Source organism: Paramormyrops kingsleyae, chromosome 21 (genome assembly GCF_048594095.1).
Source record: "Paramormyrops kingsleyae isolate MSU_618 chromosome 21, PKINGS_0.4, whole genome shotgun sequence".
NCBI lineage: Eukaryota > Metazoa > Chordata > Actinopteri > Osteoglossiformes > Mormyridae > Paramormyrops > Paramormyrops kingsleyae.
Genome location: NC_132817.1, coordinates 15520455 through 15536032, shown reverse-complemented (window position 1 = coordinate 15536032; position 15578 = coordinate 15520455). Strand labels below are relative to the sequence as shown.

The 15578-nt window shown below is 42.8% G+C and overlaps 1 protein-coding gene across 1 annotated transcript; it reads right to left on the bottom strand.

Moving 5' to 3' along the window:
- Positions 1–717: 717 nt before the first annotated feature.
- Positions 718–12176, bottom strand: LOC111836595 (guanine nucleotide-binding protein subunit alpha-14-like). The gene is made up of 7 exons (XM_023798007.2): positions 11437–12176; positions 11061–11245; positions 10809–10963; positions 9432–9560; positions 8167–8296; positions 6717–6870; positions 718–4824 (listed from the first exon to the last, which is right to left on the bottom strand). The coding sequence occupies exons 1-7, from the start codon at positions 11585–11587 to the stop codon at positions 4613–4615; spliced, it is 1116 nt and encodes a 371-aa protein (XP_023653775.1). The 5' UTR covers positions 11588–12176; the 3' UTR covers positions 718–4612.
- Positions 12177–15578: the final 3402 nt, after the last annotated feature.

Here is a 15578-nt window from a genome sequence, read left to right as displayed (position 1 = left end):
ATAGCATACTTCAGGGTACAGTCTATTTACTCTGCAAAATAATTTCCGTGAACATTATCTGATAGAGAATAAGCCTGATATCATTTTGTGTGGAATTCCTCTTTACACATGGCCTGTTTTTTAGTGGACACAGGTCACTGGCATGACTATCGATTACTATTCCATTAAGTCTGCTGCCATATCCAATGAGGGTGTCACAGTGAGAGGCAGGAGAACCATCCAAAATTCCATTTGCTCATTTAACAACCACTGCAACTTGCTGGGTCATTTTATCACAGAACCTCATAATGGTTTGGGTCAGGAAAAGGGGCCGTTTTAGCAAGGCTCAAATCAGCAATGCAAACCTCCAGCATGTGTACAGCACTGCCTCCCAGAGACAGCCTTGTCTGTCTGTGAACGGGAAAAGGGAACGTGTCCCCGCGTTCACCCTGAGCCGACCGCTTGGGGTTACAGCAAAGGGAGGAGCTGTGATCTCTGTGATCACAGAGCCAGGAGGTGAAGTGTAAACCAGCTTGTGTTCATCCTGTCTTTGATCAGGATACAGTTATCCTGCTCAAACAATTATCCCTCCTCATTTTTTTTCTTTTTTACCTCAGATACTGTTTTATTTCCATGTATTGTTCACTACTGCTCATTGTGTTGACCTGCCATTAAGAACGTATCAGGAACAAACTAATAAACAGAGAACGGCAAAAAAAAAATGGTAATTGCAAGTCATTTGATATATACATATATATATATATAATTTAGGAGCTTAAATGAAGGCATTGTTAATGTGTAAATGGTGTCCATCCACCATCCATAGCTGCTTACCCAGTGTAAGCCTGGAGTTTCTGATAAACCACACAGACATTTTGGACTACAAAGGAAACAGGGCACATGGAAGAAACTTGCACAAACACAGGAAGCACGTGAAACCTGCACACGTACAGAGCTAAGCGAGTGTTCTGAGCCCACAAGACGGTGTCAGGCTACACTGCTAACCGCTAACCCACTTGATATAATCATTTGTCAAAACTGTAACGATATTACCATAACGGTATCTTTTTAAAATGTTAATACGGTGGTAGCATTTTAAGCTTCACCATGTTCGTGACGTATCAGGACACGGGAATCAGATTTTCTCGGCACTGAACCGCTATTAAATTCAATAATTTAGCAGATTCTCTCATCCTGATTGACTCAAGGAGCCACGCCACATTTGCTCTGTGATTTGCAGTCTTTCATATTCATCCTCGGGCATCGGCAGGCACATTCAGGGCATGCAGAAGTCCCCCGGGGGCATGCACTGGCAACAAGGCGGCAAGAACAAGGCGGCATCTTTGTGCTCAAAGGCCTGTCTAACACCCCGGCGCGGCGGGGCCTCGCCGACTCGTCTCATGTCCGTTTTAATTGAGTCTTCTCCCCCCTCTGTGTTCCTCGGCCTTAATAAGCCGCAGTACAAGAAGCAGCAGATAAATCAAATCTGTTACCCAGTAAAGTACGTGTTATCTAAGGGGAAAAACATTAAGAATAAAACTAATATAAGCAACCACTGTAAACAGGCAATTACAAAAAAATAAACGATATGAACAAATAAGCACCTTTAGTGCCCTATCTGAATTTATTGATAATAATGAGCATAAAGCAGGTTTTATTTCTACATCCCAGGCTCAGGGGGGGGCGAAACAATGCCGAGCTGGGCTTTAAAAATGAACGTCGGCCAAGACGAGCAGGTACTGACTGGTTAATAGGCTGGTCCAGGACTCTATGTAACGGTCAAGGCAGCAAACCTCGGGAAACAAGGGGTATGTTAGTCAGCGGACAGAGAGCAGGTCTCGCTTCTTAAGGGAAGGTGCCGATTCGGATAATTAGGCATCTACACAATTTGTAAAAAAAAAATAAAAAGTGTCACAGTAGGACCAGTGGCAGGGAAAAGGACATCATAGCTCCTGAAGTAGGGAGACTGGGAGCCAGAACTCCTAGGGCTGGGAGCCAGAACTCCTGGGACTGGGGCAGACTGCTCCTTTGCTGGCATCCACTCTCTCCCCCGGTACTGTGGCCTAACTTAGTTCATTTGCTAAGGAAGCAGTTGGCCTTCGTTTGCTACCAGGGTAGGAAAAAAAATAACATGTCATTGCAGGTAAGCTTAAGAGCTTAATAACGGCTTCCTGGCACCAGAGGTTTAGGATGTGAAAATTCTCATTAACAAACCCTCAATGGCAGTCGCCCTGGGTATTTGAAAGGTAGGAATATAAAGGCTAATCTTTTTTTTTCTTCTCCATCCTTTTCGTTCTTACGATTAAGTCAATTTCCCCTACAGCTTAGCCGGGCCACTGGAAATTCCGCACGTTCCGGCAACGTCTGCCATTTCACCTGTGCAATTCACTGTTTGAGTTGTAAGCGCGCCATGCTGGTTTACGATAACATTTCACAGCATCACTTAATACTCGTCACCCGTGCCACTGATAATTGGTTAAATAGCGAAGCTGCAGAAAGTCACATAAAGGACGAAATTCAAGGAATTCACAGAACTGAAATCCCGGCTATTCTCATCGCCCCCCTGGTGACAAATTTGCCTTTTAAAACTGTCATAAACGAGGACAATCTAAAGCTTCAGCTCTGTGTGAAGGGACAGCAGTAAGTGTGTCCGGGGAGTGTGACGAGTGTGTCGAGAGTACCAGCGGGGGGGCCATTTAGCACCGGAAGCCTTCTGTCCGTAGCGGCTCACAGACCCATGAAATCACTGACACAATGGGCACAAGTAATGGCTTCATGTTCATTATAACACGCACCATTTGTCCTGTGCCATTTAAAGGTGGGGAGGAATTGCATGTTAGGTAATTCTGAAGACGTGACACTACTGAGACAGACGTCGTTTTTATGGTGGTTGGAGGTCTACTGCCAACTTATAGTACTGTGCCGAAATCTTAGGCAGGTCTATAATCTTAGGCTCTTTATCTGGGTGTATATTTACTCAGGAAAAAAAAAAGCCAACCTAAGACTAGAACATATTCAAATGAACAGTAACACAATATGAAGATAGAAGAAATTAAGAATTTCTTCTGTTCTCCAAAAATTTACTGATGTCTTCCTGGATGGCTAGATGAACACGGCTTCAGGTCCCAAACCTCTCCTCAAGGGCACCTCAGCCATTCCACGTATTTGTTAAGTTTCATCGACAGCTCAATTAATTAACTTAAATAACTTGAGAAGATATTGATTAGCTTAGCAAAGTGAGGTAATGGTTAAGTCAAAATAAAAGACATGGTGCAGAAATATATCAGAAGGTTGCTGCATATCCTGGGGTGGCTTTAGGGGACGTTTTTACATGACTAAGCTAAAACACTTTGACTGGCATAATATCATAGTTTTAAACTAACATAAAGATCATTTAAACATTTTCTTTGACTAAGACTTTTGCACAATAAAGTGCATACATATTCAAAGTCATTCATTATCATGAGCATGCATTTCCTTCTTGAGTTCTGAGTCCCTCTCTCAGACATACAGAGGGATCATTCACTTTAAAAATCATGAAAAAGGTTGGAATCCAAGGACTCAAAATGCATCAGCATGCTGCACTGATACATAATAGTATGCAGACCAGTGACAAGCTATGGAACGTCCCTGGGAACATGCAGCCAAATTCTATATTCAGCTGAATCCAGTTGGGTGGTCATTTGATTCCAAAATGTGAATTACTAATAAATACAATTGCCCCAAACATCTAAGAGAAGCATCACAGAATTCAGATAGTGTTTGATGCTTATCGTTTGTCCACATTTGGGACATATCCTCTTTCTGCTTAAGTCTACCAATCTTGATGTTTACGTAATTACCTAAAAACAGGTGATGATATGCACGAAACCAGTAGGCAGTAATTACTATCAAACGCATAATCCAATCCCTGTGTGATGACATTTAAAATAAGCACCAAATGTTGCACCAAATGTGCCATAATGGCTGTGAAGCTTAAATTTATCTTATAATCACTGCTTTCCAGTGCTGTCAAAACAACCTTTAAAGTTTGCATTATTTCAAAATTAATTTTGTGTGTAACACTTTTACGCAAGCCAGACGCCATGCTGCAAAAATTCATTAACATCGGTCTGTAACTGGACACCATCTAACTTTAGCTCCATCAGCTATAACCTGTTTTTTTATTAGTACAGCAGAGTCCAGCACTCAGCAATAACAAGAAGTTCCACATTTCCCGTGGGATGTTTAGTGTCGATTCCAGTAAATTGCCATGAGTCGAATAAATATATTTCATGTTGCAACTTCTTTCCTGGTGCTTCCTCGGCTGCCCCAGGGCGGCCTCTCCTTAAGATTCTGGTGTGAAAAAATTTATACACCACGATTTCACCTGAAGGTGGCGGACAGGAGAAGATTAATATACGTACTATGCTGGGCTATAGTCTAGGCCACTGGCAAACATCAGAGCCCCACGCAGGGTCAGGAAAAATGTAACGACAATGCGTTAATGTCCAAGCTGATGTCAGCCTAGGGCGCCCCCCGCCCCCCGCCGAGAAGCGAATCCACTACTGGTGGGGGTGATGATCCAGCATCAAGCTCTACGTTATGGTTTCTTAGGCACCTCAGCGGCGACGTGACGCAAACAGGTCAGAGGTCAAATCAAGTAGTACTCCTCCAGCGAGCGGATGAGCACGGTGTCCTTGATGTCGCCGAAGACGACGCGGATGTTCTGGGTGTCAGTGGCGCAGGTGTAGTGCACGTAGATGGATTTGTCCTTCTCGTCCTTCCTCTTGTCCTTCTTCACCGTCTGCTGCAGGTACATCAGCCGAATGTGCTGCATGGCCGCCTCGGCGTCACGTCTCTTGCCTGCGGGAGGTGGGAGACCGTCAGGGGCGGGGAAAGGGGCGGGGAAAGGGGCGGGGCCCAGTAGAGCAGGGAAGCGAGGGGACTGGTCAGACGGGAAGTGAGAGTGAATGGAAGAAAGGACTGAAAGAATGAGGAACAGAGATTCTGGCAGGGTCCTATAAGAAGAAGAGAAAGCAGACATGAAAAGCAGCTTGTTAGATAAAGGTGTAGAAGAGGTGGAGCAGCAGCAAGGGGGGAAGTAAAATACATATGAAGAGCAGACTCCTGATGCTCAGGACTCTTTAGGTACATCGATTTGAGCTGTGAGCTTAAACTGGAGCTGCTGAAATAGTGCAGTTGGCAGTGCAGCTGTTGCATTTCACTGGATGGCAGGACAAAGGAGCTCTCCATTTGTATGGCTGCAGATTCCTGCAGTGTTTGTGCATCTTTACAATTCTATTTTTTTTTTTAACTGCAGATAGTTTAATGCTAAAAAAAAGCAAACAAGGATCCTTCAGTGTTTTATTTTGTGCCCCCAATTAAAATTACTATGGAACCTAATTACGCTAATGTATTTATACGCTAAAATAATCAATGGTTACAAGTATCAAAGTCAAGGTGACAAATTAATTACATTAAATGCACCCTTAACACATTTTAATGTCCTGTAATTTGTACTGGCGATAGGGGAAACAAAGAATTCGAACTACACTGGTTGGAACCATCACTGCATGTCACTCTGCAACCCAGTTCCAACACCCAAGAGATTCAGCGCTGAAGGTGCATTACCTGCATCAAGGTTGCCAGACCCAGGCAGTAAGAAGGTTGGAAGGGGAATAACCAAAACACTGCATAATCTGCAATCTGCCCCCCCCCCCCATCCTGATGTGCAGTCAGATGGCAAGAGCACTTTCTCCCACCCCCTAGGGGTGCCACTGGGTGAGGAGAAGAGCTGAGTATATATGGTTGCCATGGGTAACACGGGGAATAAGACAGAGCACAGCCAGGGTGTGGGAGAGGCTCATGGGAGACTGTAAATGGTGGCAGGGTTTACCACAGCTTTCCCGCATTCCGTATTCTACCGTGAAATGGAACCAGAACAGCTCTGCAGTGATGAGAGAAAGAAGACTTTGTGTGAGCATATATCTCCTGCCAATCACTGCTTGGAAAACGAATGGGGGCTGGGTGAAACCAATCAGAGACTGACAACAGGGTAACCAATGGAAAACCAATGAGGACCGGGTTACACCAATCAGAGACCGACAGCATGGTAACCACTGGAAAATCAACAGGGACTGGGTTCAGCCAATCAGAGACTGACAGCATGGTAACCAATGGAAAACCTTTGGGAATTGGGTTAAACCAATCAGAGACTAATAGCATGATAAGACAGTCCACTGTGGGTTTCCGAGTCTCATTCTTCCCATATAGGAAAAACACCCAACACCATCTGTGTATGAGGCCCTACAAACCCCCAGGACATTTCTATAGCCACACAACTTGACAGCTGCTGTAGTGTGTTATTAAGACAACACTGGAGTTTCATTACACGGATAACTCCAGTATAAACAGTACAAACACAGCCAGGGTTGAAGAGGACTGAAGTATCAATGACTCAGTGATATGTATCTATTTAACAAATGGCAATGACTCACTAAAATATACTTTTATGAAGACCTTTAGATAAAGTGTCATTAGTATGTCTGGTGACCCAACCTAAAAGTACTGAATATGGACATGAATTGGCCGCAAACTACTGTTTTTTGTTTTTGAAGTGCGAGTGCTACCCTACTGCCACTTATTCAGATCTGAGAATATTTTTATGTGGCTAATGTGATGATTAGACCTCCTATTACTCTGGCCTGTGTTAACGTAGGAATTCGGTCAGCAGGGGTTCAGCACGTCTGTTGTACCGGTGAAGCTGGGGAAGTACGTCTGCAGGTCGGAGGTCTGGATCTTCTCGGCCATTATGTCCTTTTTGTTGAGAAAGAGGATGATGGAGGATCGGATAAACCAGGGCGAGTGGATGGTGGTGTAGAAGAGCGATTTACTCTCCTCCATCCGGTTCTGGGGGAGAAAGAAGGAATCAATGCAGGTTTATCAGCTGAAGGTAGGACCCAGCAGACAAGAGAGGCCCATTCATCCCAGTGCTACTTGTTTGCATATTTAATTTCTAGTTGATGGTGAAGTTGGCCCTATTGCTACAATTAAGGACTGAACCTTCTCTACTCCGGCAGCCAGTGTATTCCATTACCCTCTGTGTATGTTACATATTATACACAGAAACATTTCATCAAATGCCCTGTAATCAAACTATCCCCAGCTAGTTATGATTAAGTTTCCTCGAGTCAGAACTAACAGTAAACTAGCTCTCAGACCTCAAACTGGAAGTGATGGACACTGGGAATGCAATTCAATTCAAATTTACACAGTGGATTTTCACAACATCACATTATCTCAAAGCACTTAACGTTATCCCTGTCCAGTGTCCCCAGAGAGCAGACCAGAGGCGACAGTGGCCAGGAAAAACTCCCTATTAGGAAGAAACCTTTAGAGGAACCAGACTGAAAGGGGGAACCATCCTTCAGGGCCCAGTAAAGGAAGTCCAAAATAGCCAAGTCTCAATTTATGAAGTAAGATTGTGAATAGTCCAGGTATAAAGTTCTAATCCAGACATTAAGGTCAGAGTATACATCTCTGTGCTGCAGATAATGAACTATTCTGGATCTTCTCCTGCCACTCAAACTGCACCAGTTCTGACATATGGTTTGATTTATTTTCTGATACTTTTCCAACCTTTAGTTTTGAAATCCTCAAACTTTTCTGTCCAAAAAAAGAAAAATCGTGCTAGATCTAAAACTTTTAAAATTATCCTTCTTTCAAGCTGTTCAGTACATAATATTCAATCATGTTTTGCATGACTTTTAAAATAGACCTTCTGTTTTCATGCATCATCTCTACTGGTGGAGAGTTTAATGATAAAAAACAAGTCAACGTGTGAGCCTCCTCATGAAAATTGTGTAGGTGTACCCAGGAAGGAGGTAGGGGAGTCTGTGTCTTACTGAAACACTAAAGTTATGTACTGTCTTGCAACAAAATGCATAAACAGTAGAACACGCAGGAAATTAAGGAGACACAAAATACAGTGGGAGAGAGAAAAGAAGGCGGGTGGGTAGAATCAGAGAGACTGGTGGCGGTAATGTTGGGCTTTAACAACGCTGTTGTCATGCCAACCACAATGAGGGGGGAAAAAACATTAGGGAATGAATGTGATCGCGGCAGCACTGCTACAGAAGGAAGAACAAATGCAGACATTGAGAGGGATATGAAGATACGCGGGAACAAAGGCAGATTCTTACTCACATCTGTCTCCTTCTCTTCCAAGACCTGGTCGTACTCACTGAGAGAGGCCAGGAAGATGAGCGAGGTGACGTTCTCGAAGCAGTGGATCCACTTCCTGCGTTCCGATTTCTGACCCCCCACATCCACGATCCTGCACGGAATAGGGGTCGGGAGGCACAGGACGCTCACTGCAGAAATCGATGCCTGCTCGCTTAAACGAAGCAGTTATTCACGCGGGACAGCCTCAGGACTCGAAAATGCCGCGCAGAAATGGCTTTTCAGATCAATCATACACCTAAGTATCGCAGGGTCAATGTCATCTGTTCTATTGATTGAATGTGAGGCTGACAAATATTGGTTCTTTTTGCGGTTTTAAGATATAGACTGCTTTAAAATATTAATATTAGTGTCCTGGAGAATGCCCCCTTACCAACTTCATTTTTCCTATTAAAGGCCACTCTGTCCCCACTGTCCGGCTGGTACAATTGAAGTAATCACTCAGTCTACTCAACCAGGCAGTTCAAACAGCTAAGTCAGTACAGTGCAGACGCCTGGCTACACACACAGCCCCCGACCCCCCCACCCCCATGTCTGACTACTCCCTCTCCTCCTGCTGTCAGGTTCCGGGCCCGTCTTTCACAGCTTGCCTTGGCGTATTTACGGCTAGGGTGGGCCCCCATATTGCATTCGCTGCCGAACGGCCTCCGTTGCGACAACCTATCCTCTGCATCACGTCACAACAAACTCGTCTCCATGTTCAGAGATGGGGAAATACCGATAAGAAAATCGATAAAACACTGAGGTTACAATGGATGTGTCACACAATGGGGGTGAGGATAATTGGTTGCATGAGTTTTGCAGACAAATCCCCTTTGCAGGTGGGATACACCAATAGTGGTGGTATGGGATGGTTGGTTTGTCCCCGAGAATGAATTCAATAACAGTTACTTGCATTGACAGGACTGGTGATCAATGGGCAAATGCATTAAACCACCCAAATAAATCTTCATGCCATTGCTGTGTCTCTAGTGCCAGTTTGATCGATGGTGGATGCAAAACCTGTTACAGTGTCTTGGGTACTTCAGATCAAATGCCTGGAGTTGCTCTGAGTGTTTTTATTTGGAATTAATAGAGTCTTTCGACCCTAAAAGCACCTAGATTCTAAAAGACGTTCATGGAGGAGAGTCAACTATCTGAAGGTGATGGGATCTCGCCATCAAGTTCACGATGTGATCCAGCTTGGTGTGGCAAAGTCTCTTCTAGGATGAGGTGCCTAGGCAACCTACCTGAGGGAGATCTTCTCGAGTGTGAAGGAGTAGTCATTGATTCCGGTGGTGGGAACGCGGACTCGGAGCACATCCTGAGCGGTGGGAATGTAGTCGGGGGTGGCCAAGCGCTCCAAGTTTGTCATGAAGCTGGTCAGGAAGGAAGGGGTGACTTATGTTGCTCTCATGGTCATAATGGCGATCGTGGGCATTGTCGTTTGAGGCTCATATGGTGACTGGTGCAAAATATCATGACTAAATGTCAATGGTGACAGTTTGTACCCACGCCTGAAGACTACTATTAAGCACTTCTGTTTTATACTTACTACTATTAGTCATGACATGATTAGTTCATTCGATTTGGTTCCCTTTGTTGCCAAGGTTAATTCGAACGATTTAGTCCGCAGCATGTGTACCATCCTCATGGCAACTTGGAAAACACACACAGCAACAAAACAGGAGAATCAAGTCTGTCCCCCATCCCCCCCCCCACCCCCATCCCCGTGCGCAGCCACCAGCCGATAAAACACCACTCTAGCTATGAATTAAATTACACTTTCTTATAATTCTTATCTTTCTCCCTTCATTTGGTAAGGCATCGTATTTGACTAATAAGTAAGGTGAATAGAAACACGGAACCTCAAACGACTGAGCACAATCGGTCAGCACATAGCAGTTTGTGGACTTACAGGACAGTGTTAATGGAAGTACGGAGTTCCATATTCTGGAATGAAGTGGTTACGCTCTGATCTGAATGCATGCGTTTGCACATATCTGGTTCCCTCTACTGGGCGAACATGGCTTATTTCGGCAGTGCGTAGTTTTTCTGATCACTGTAGAACTGATCCTGCTCTTTCAGAAAGAACCTACGGTCTGGGCCCACCCAGATGGAACTCAGGCCCCTCCATGCAGCACCACAGCGAGCAATACAGTACGATAAAGCGATTGTGTCTAACAAGTATGTGTGTGTGTGTGTGGTTAGAGGAAAAGTGCTGTTGAGAGGCAAACTGATTTTTGTTTGCCTGTTGGTTGGTCTTAGTAATGCCACGGGTCATTTAAAAACTGATTAAAAATATGTAGTTTAGTCTGTAGTGTGATTTCCTGGCCTAGTGAATCATTATGGGACTCGCCCATCTGATTTTCTGCCAACCCCCCCCACGCTGTGATTTCTGGCCCTGCTGTTGGAAATACAGTAACTTTTGAACATGGCATTATTCTCAATAAAAATCCTTATTGTCTTCCAACTGAATAAATATAGTAGGACCATATTTTTAACTCTTAAAGCCTGTATATGTGGGGTTTGAGGCCACTGAGAAGTCTGTATATCTAGTGATCGAAGCCATTTCAGTGACAGTTATTGAAGCACATGTATAAATACAGGTGATAATAGGTACTCACTATTCAGTCGAGTCCAGGAGCTGGTACTCCCTGCGACGGGTGTAGCACATCTTGATACCGGGGTCAGCCCAAAGGCGACGGATAGCATCGACGTAACTCCTGTCCAGCTTGGTCACCTGCAGCGGATTCACGTCCAGTAACCACTGGGCGTACAGCTGAGGATAAGACAGGCTCACATTATGCATCAGCGCATGTCACAGATGGAGCATCCAGCACTAAAAGATGGGGTATTTACGGACCCCACAGCCACACCTCATTCTCAGTGCAGCCATAGGGAATCCTCAGCGTGCTCATAGCCTGTATCATGGCCCTGGCAGCAGTAAAGACGTTGTGGAAGACCAGTTTGGCAAAGTCTCGCCGCTCCTCCTCCGAGAACCCCTGGCCATGGATAATCCTCATCTGCTTGATGAAGGTGGTCTTGCCACTCTCCCCAGTACCTTAATATATTGTTACAGGACAATAGAAAACAATGAACAACGACTGAGAAGTGCTGCAAATGCACCGCGTTCTAGAAAAGATTTTAAAAGAAAAAAATATGGAAATTTCACTACTCACTTTGCTATGTACGCAAACATAAACACACGCAGTAATCAAGTGATGTTATATTTCTTCACAAACTCACACTCACCAAGTAACAGTACTTTGATTTCCCTGCGTTCTTTTTTCTTCTGAAGATTTAAGATCCTTTCGATTTCTCTGTCCAAGGCGATCTCCTTCCTCTCTTCTTCAGATAGGAAGCAAATGCATGTTCGGTGGCACCATTGCCAACACCCTTCCATAGCTTGTTAAATAAAACCGAGGCAAGCATACGAGTTCTGAATTTTAACCCGTTGTATTTCCAGGAATTAATATAACCATATTGCGGCCTGCGGCTTAATTTAGTTTTCTTTTTTTTTTTTTTTTTTTTTTTTAAAACTCCACCAAATTATGTAGTCAGAAAAAGTCAACAACTATACCGGAATCCTTAACTGCGATTGGTGTTAAAGTAAATATTTTCATAGCAGGGCCACATAAAACATATATGATCCTCTAGGAGACGCGCTGGAATATTGTTCTCACCCATAACAAGAACAATCCGCTGCTAGTTGTGGTCATTTCAAAACATCGTGCTTCCCCAGTTACAAAACTAAGTTCATATATTTCTGCACTCCTTCCCGTATTATGCAAAACGTTCAGCGTGTTAAAGTAAGCATGAAAATTCCACGCGTATCCAGAGATAGTTTCGGCAGCTGTCACACAGTGCAGGTACAAACATCATATTACGTCGAATGTGGTGTCTGTCGATACCGAGCGTAGCTCCGATGAAAGGGGCTGACAGTCTGTAAGGCACCTTAATCATTTCGCCTCAAGGAAGTATGAACATCCGCACTTTAAACGAAAGCACTTTTTGGGTGTAATCATTTCCCGGACGCTCGCTGGAAAGCGCTGGCGTAGAAATTTTAAGTGATTGTATATCTTCTGGAGGAATGTTTGTTTTGCAATACATTCAAAACTTTTTCAGTCATGAAGGTTACTCCTGGAGAAACTACATACCCAATGAGCTAGTACATGTGCACGGTTCCATTTATTAGTGTGCAATTTATGATGGTGAAATATTATAACAACCAACAGCAATATCTTGTTGGTCAAACGAAGGAAAATGGCAAAAACCAGAGGTAATACCACGAGGTAAAATAGATCATGCAATAGAGATATTACAGTAGCATCGTAGCGTGGACAACAGTTGTCCTGCGATTCAAAACTAGTAGGTTTGTTGTACTACAAGAAAAAAAAATCTGCAAAAAACAAACATTTACGTGACTAAAGTTAAATAGCACTCTTGAATTCTTTTCTCCTTTAGAAGGAAAACCGGTTTAGTGAGACTTTCACCACGTAGGGCAGGCTATATGCTGCATTAATGACATGCTTCATGCTGCATGTTTAAATCTATCAATTATTTCCACAGTAAGATATTCCAAACAGGTAAACGATTCCTCAACCCCTGATCAGGGACGGAATTGTTTGATCTGTCTCCATCTAGTGGTAAACGTTATTCATGGTTTTCAGGTAAACGGTCAAAATGTATGTCCACACGGTGTCACTCTGGTTATTTGTCCTAATTGTCTGCGCGGAAATTGCGCTGTCATTAGCTTAAATGTAGATTACTGTTTAAACAGTAGTCTCCATTAAATTCCCTTTCTGTGTCCTCCGAGCCTGCAGTTTAAGTCGCACCTCCGTTTTAAACTAACAAAATTGCAGAGCCCCTTTAGAAATAACCCAACCACCGCTAGTGGGCACTGTTTATCTTCAGTTCGCTGTTTCTTCAGTTCATACCAGCTTTGTACATGGTTCAGTTGCAGTTTAAGGAGAGATGGTCGTACTTAATATATGTCCGAAATCAGACGTTACAAATAAACAATTTAATAATTTCAAATATTTCAATTTGTAGGCAATTGTGTTAAGCAACTCTTATGAAACAAATTTGTGTATAATTGATGGGCTAGGCTTACGTAGACTACCTTTAAAATCTTAAGGAACTAGGCTTTTTTTTTTTTTAATTGAGAGTTATGCTTTGTACTTACTAATCCTAATTTTTAATCTTTAAAGACAAACATTTTGCGATTGACTAACCTTTACTGCAACCTAGCACATCTTAAAAGATTTTTTCCCCAATTAGGCCTGTTGCTAAAAGGTAACAGATATGTCTACTTAATGAAACAAACAAGTAATTTCTCATCAGCTTCAATCCCCTACTCACCATGTTCAGCTGAACTTGTTTTAAACCAGGTTTAACCAGCAGCTGAGCTAATGACAGCACAATCAACCATCCATCCATCCATCCATCTTCTATATCTGCTTGTCCTATTCAGGGTCGTGGGGGTCCAGAGACTATTCTGGGAGGTATGGGTGTAAGATGGGGTGCCAAATCATTACAAGGCACACTCACACACATACTGACACACACAGCATTCACACCTATGGGGAATTTGGCACTTCCAATTAACCTTATCATGTTTTTGGACAGTGGGGGAAAACTGGAGAAAACCCCACAATAACACACTTAGAACTGGGGTGGAGTCTTGAACCCTGACCCCAAGGGTGTGTAATAACAATAGTAACCACCGTGCCCCCCTCTCCCAAAAAAAAGATATTATAGATGATACAATTATAATCATTTATTTGATTGATTTCCTATATTGGATATACCTCAAAATGACACCTAGACAGTGCAGACATGTTATTAAAATTGTGTTTTAAAAGGAATGTTATGATAGTTATAAAGTTAATGTTCATCATTTATGTATATTTATTTGATTAATCATTGTGGACCTAAATAAAACTGTTCAACTTAACTTGTTTTAACCAGGTTTAAACATCAGCTGAGCTGATGACAGCACAAGCCTCCCAGTATGCCTCATTATTTTAGTGTGTATTGAGTTTTTTTTCCTTTTTACTTGAAGAGTACTTGTTGTAAACAAATATAATGCTATTTATATAACTGTCAATATAACACATTGATTTATTCAGGAGATGCTTTTATCTAAAGACACAAACGATTGAAAAACTAGGGTCAGCCCTGGAGCAATTGCAGTTTTGTTCCAAGGCCCAACAATGAAATTGTTCTCCTAACCACGGGCTTTGAACCAGCAACCTTCCGAACACAGGTACACGCTACCCCAATGCAAGTGTAACATTGAGAAAAAATTATTATTGAGCCATCCATCTTCTGCAACTGTCTGTCCTATTCAGGGTCACAGAAGGTCTATAGATTATGGGCACAAGGCAGGGAACAACAAAGGACCGGGTGCCAACCCATCGCAGGGCACACTCACACTCCATTCACACCTATGGGCAATTTGGTAACTTCAATTAACCTCAGCATATTCTTGGGCTTACGGGGGAAGTCGGAGCACCCAGAGGAAACCCCACAACAACAGAGGGGGAACATGCAAACTCCACACACATGGAGTCATGGCAGAGACTCGAACCCTGGTCCCAGAGGTGTGGGATGACAGTGCTGATCACCATGCACCATGCTGCCCCGCTTTTATTGATCCTCAGGTATTAATCATTATGAAATAATTGCTGTAAATCTGGTAGGCTAGATGTAGGGAGCACAACGAGAAAAAGTACTTTTTCAAACAAAATTATATACTGTACATAGAAAAGACCTCTGCAGAATTTTTTAAACATAGCTAATCAATTCCATAAATTGAATACCAAGTCTAAAGTAAGAAAACCAATTCAATGGAGTGACAGAGCAATGCTACTTTTTTCTGGGAAAAGGTGCATATTTTAGGTCTGTGTCTAATTTGGGGAATTATTATTTGTGCTTTTTGTTAAAAGATAATTGATTGGTATGTTAAATACAGGGTAAATTAAATAATCTCATATATACAAATGATTATTACAGCAGTGTCTTCTAATGTAAAAAATGCTTTGGAACTTACTTTATCCCAGGAACAAGGCACTTCCCTCCTGGAAGTCGAATTACAAGTAAATGGATAAAGTTCAACAGATATCCAAAGACAATCATCATAGTCTCATTGGGTAAAAATAATTCAGTTGACCTAATTTGGAATGAACAAGAAAAAGAAGAGTAGGTCTAATTTTTTATGCGAAAACAAATGTTTAATATTGTAGACAGTAAGTAAAGATAAAATTCTGCTAATATTCACAGAATGCTCATGACCACAATGAACACGCATTTTCATATGGAACCAGATCATTTTTTATATCGTCTTATATTCAGGTTAATGTCGACCGCGACATTCGTCTTAGCGCACTAAT

Excerpts from the sequence above, each read along its gene's own strand:
- LOC111836595 (XM_023798007.2), bottom strand. The coding sequence starts at position 11,587 with ATGGAAGGGTGTTGGCAATGGTGCCACCGAACATGCATTTGCTTCCTA. Across the intron at positions 11,246-11,436 it reads AATCAAAGTACTGTTACTTG|GTACTGGGGAGAGTGGCAAG; the intron begins GTGAGTGTGAGT and ends CAATATATTAAG. Across the intron at positions 4,825-6,716 it reads GTACTTCCCCAGCTTCACCG|GCAAGAGACGTGACGCCGAG; the intron begins GTACAACAGACG and ends CACCTCCCGCAG.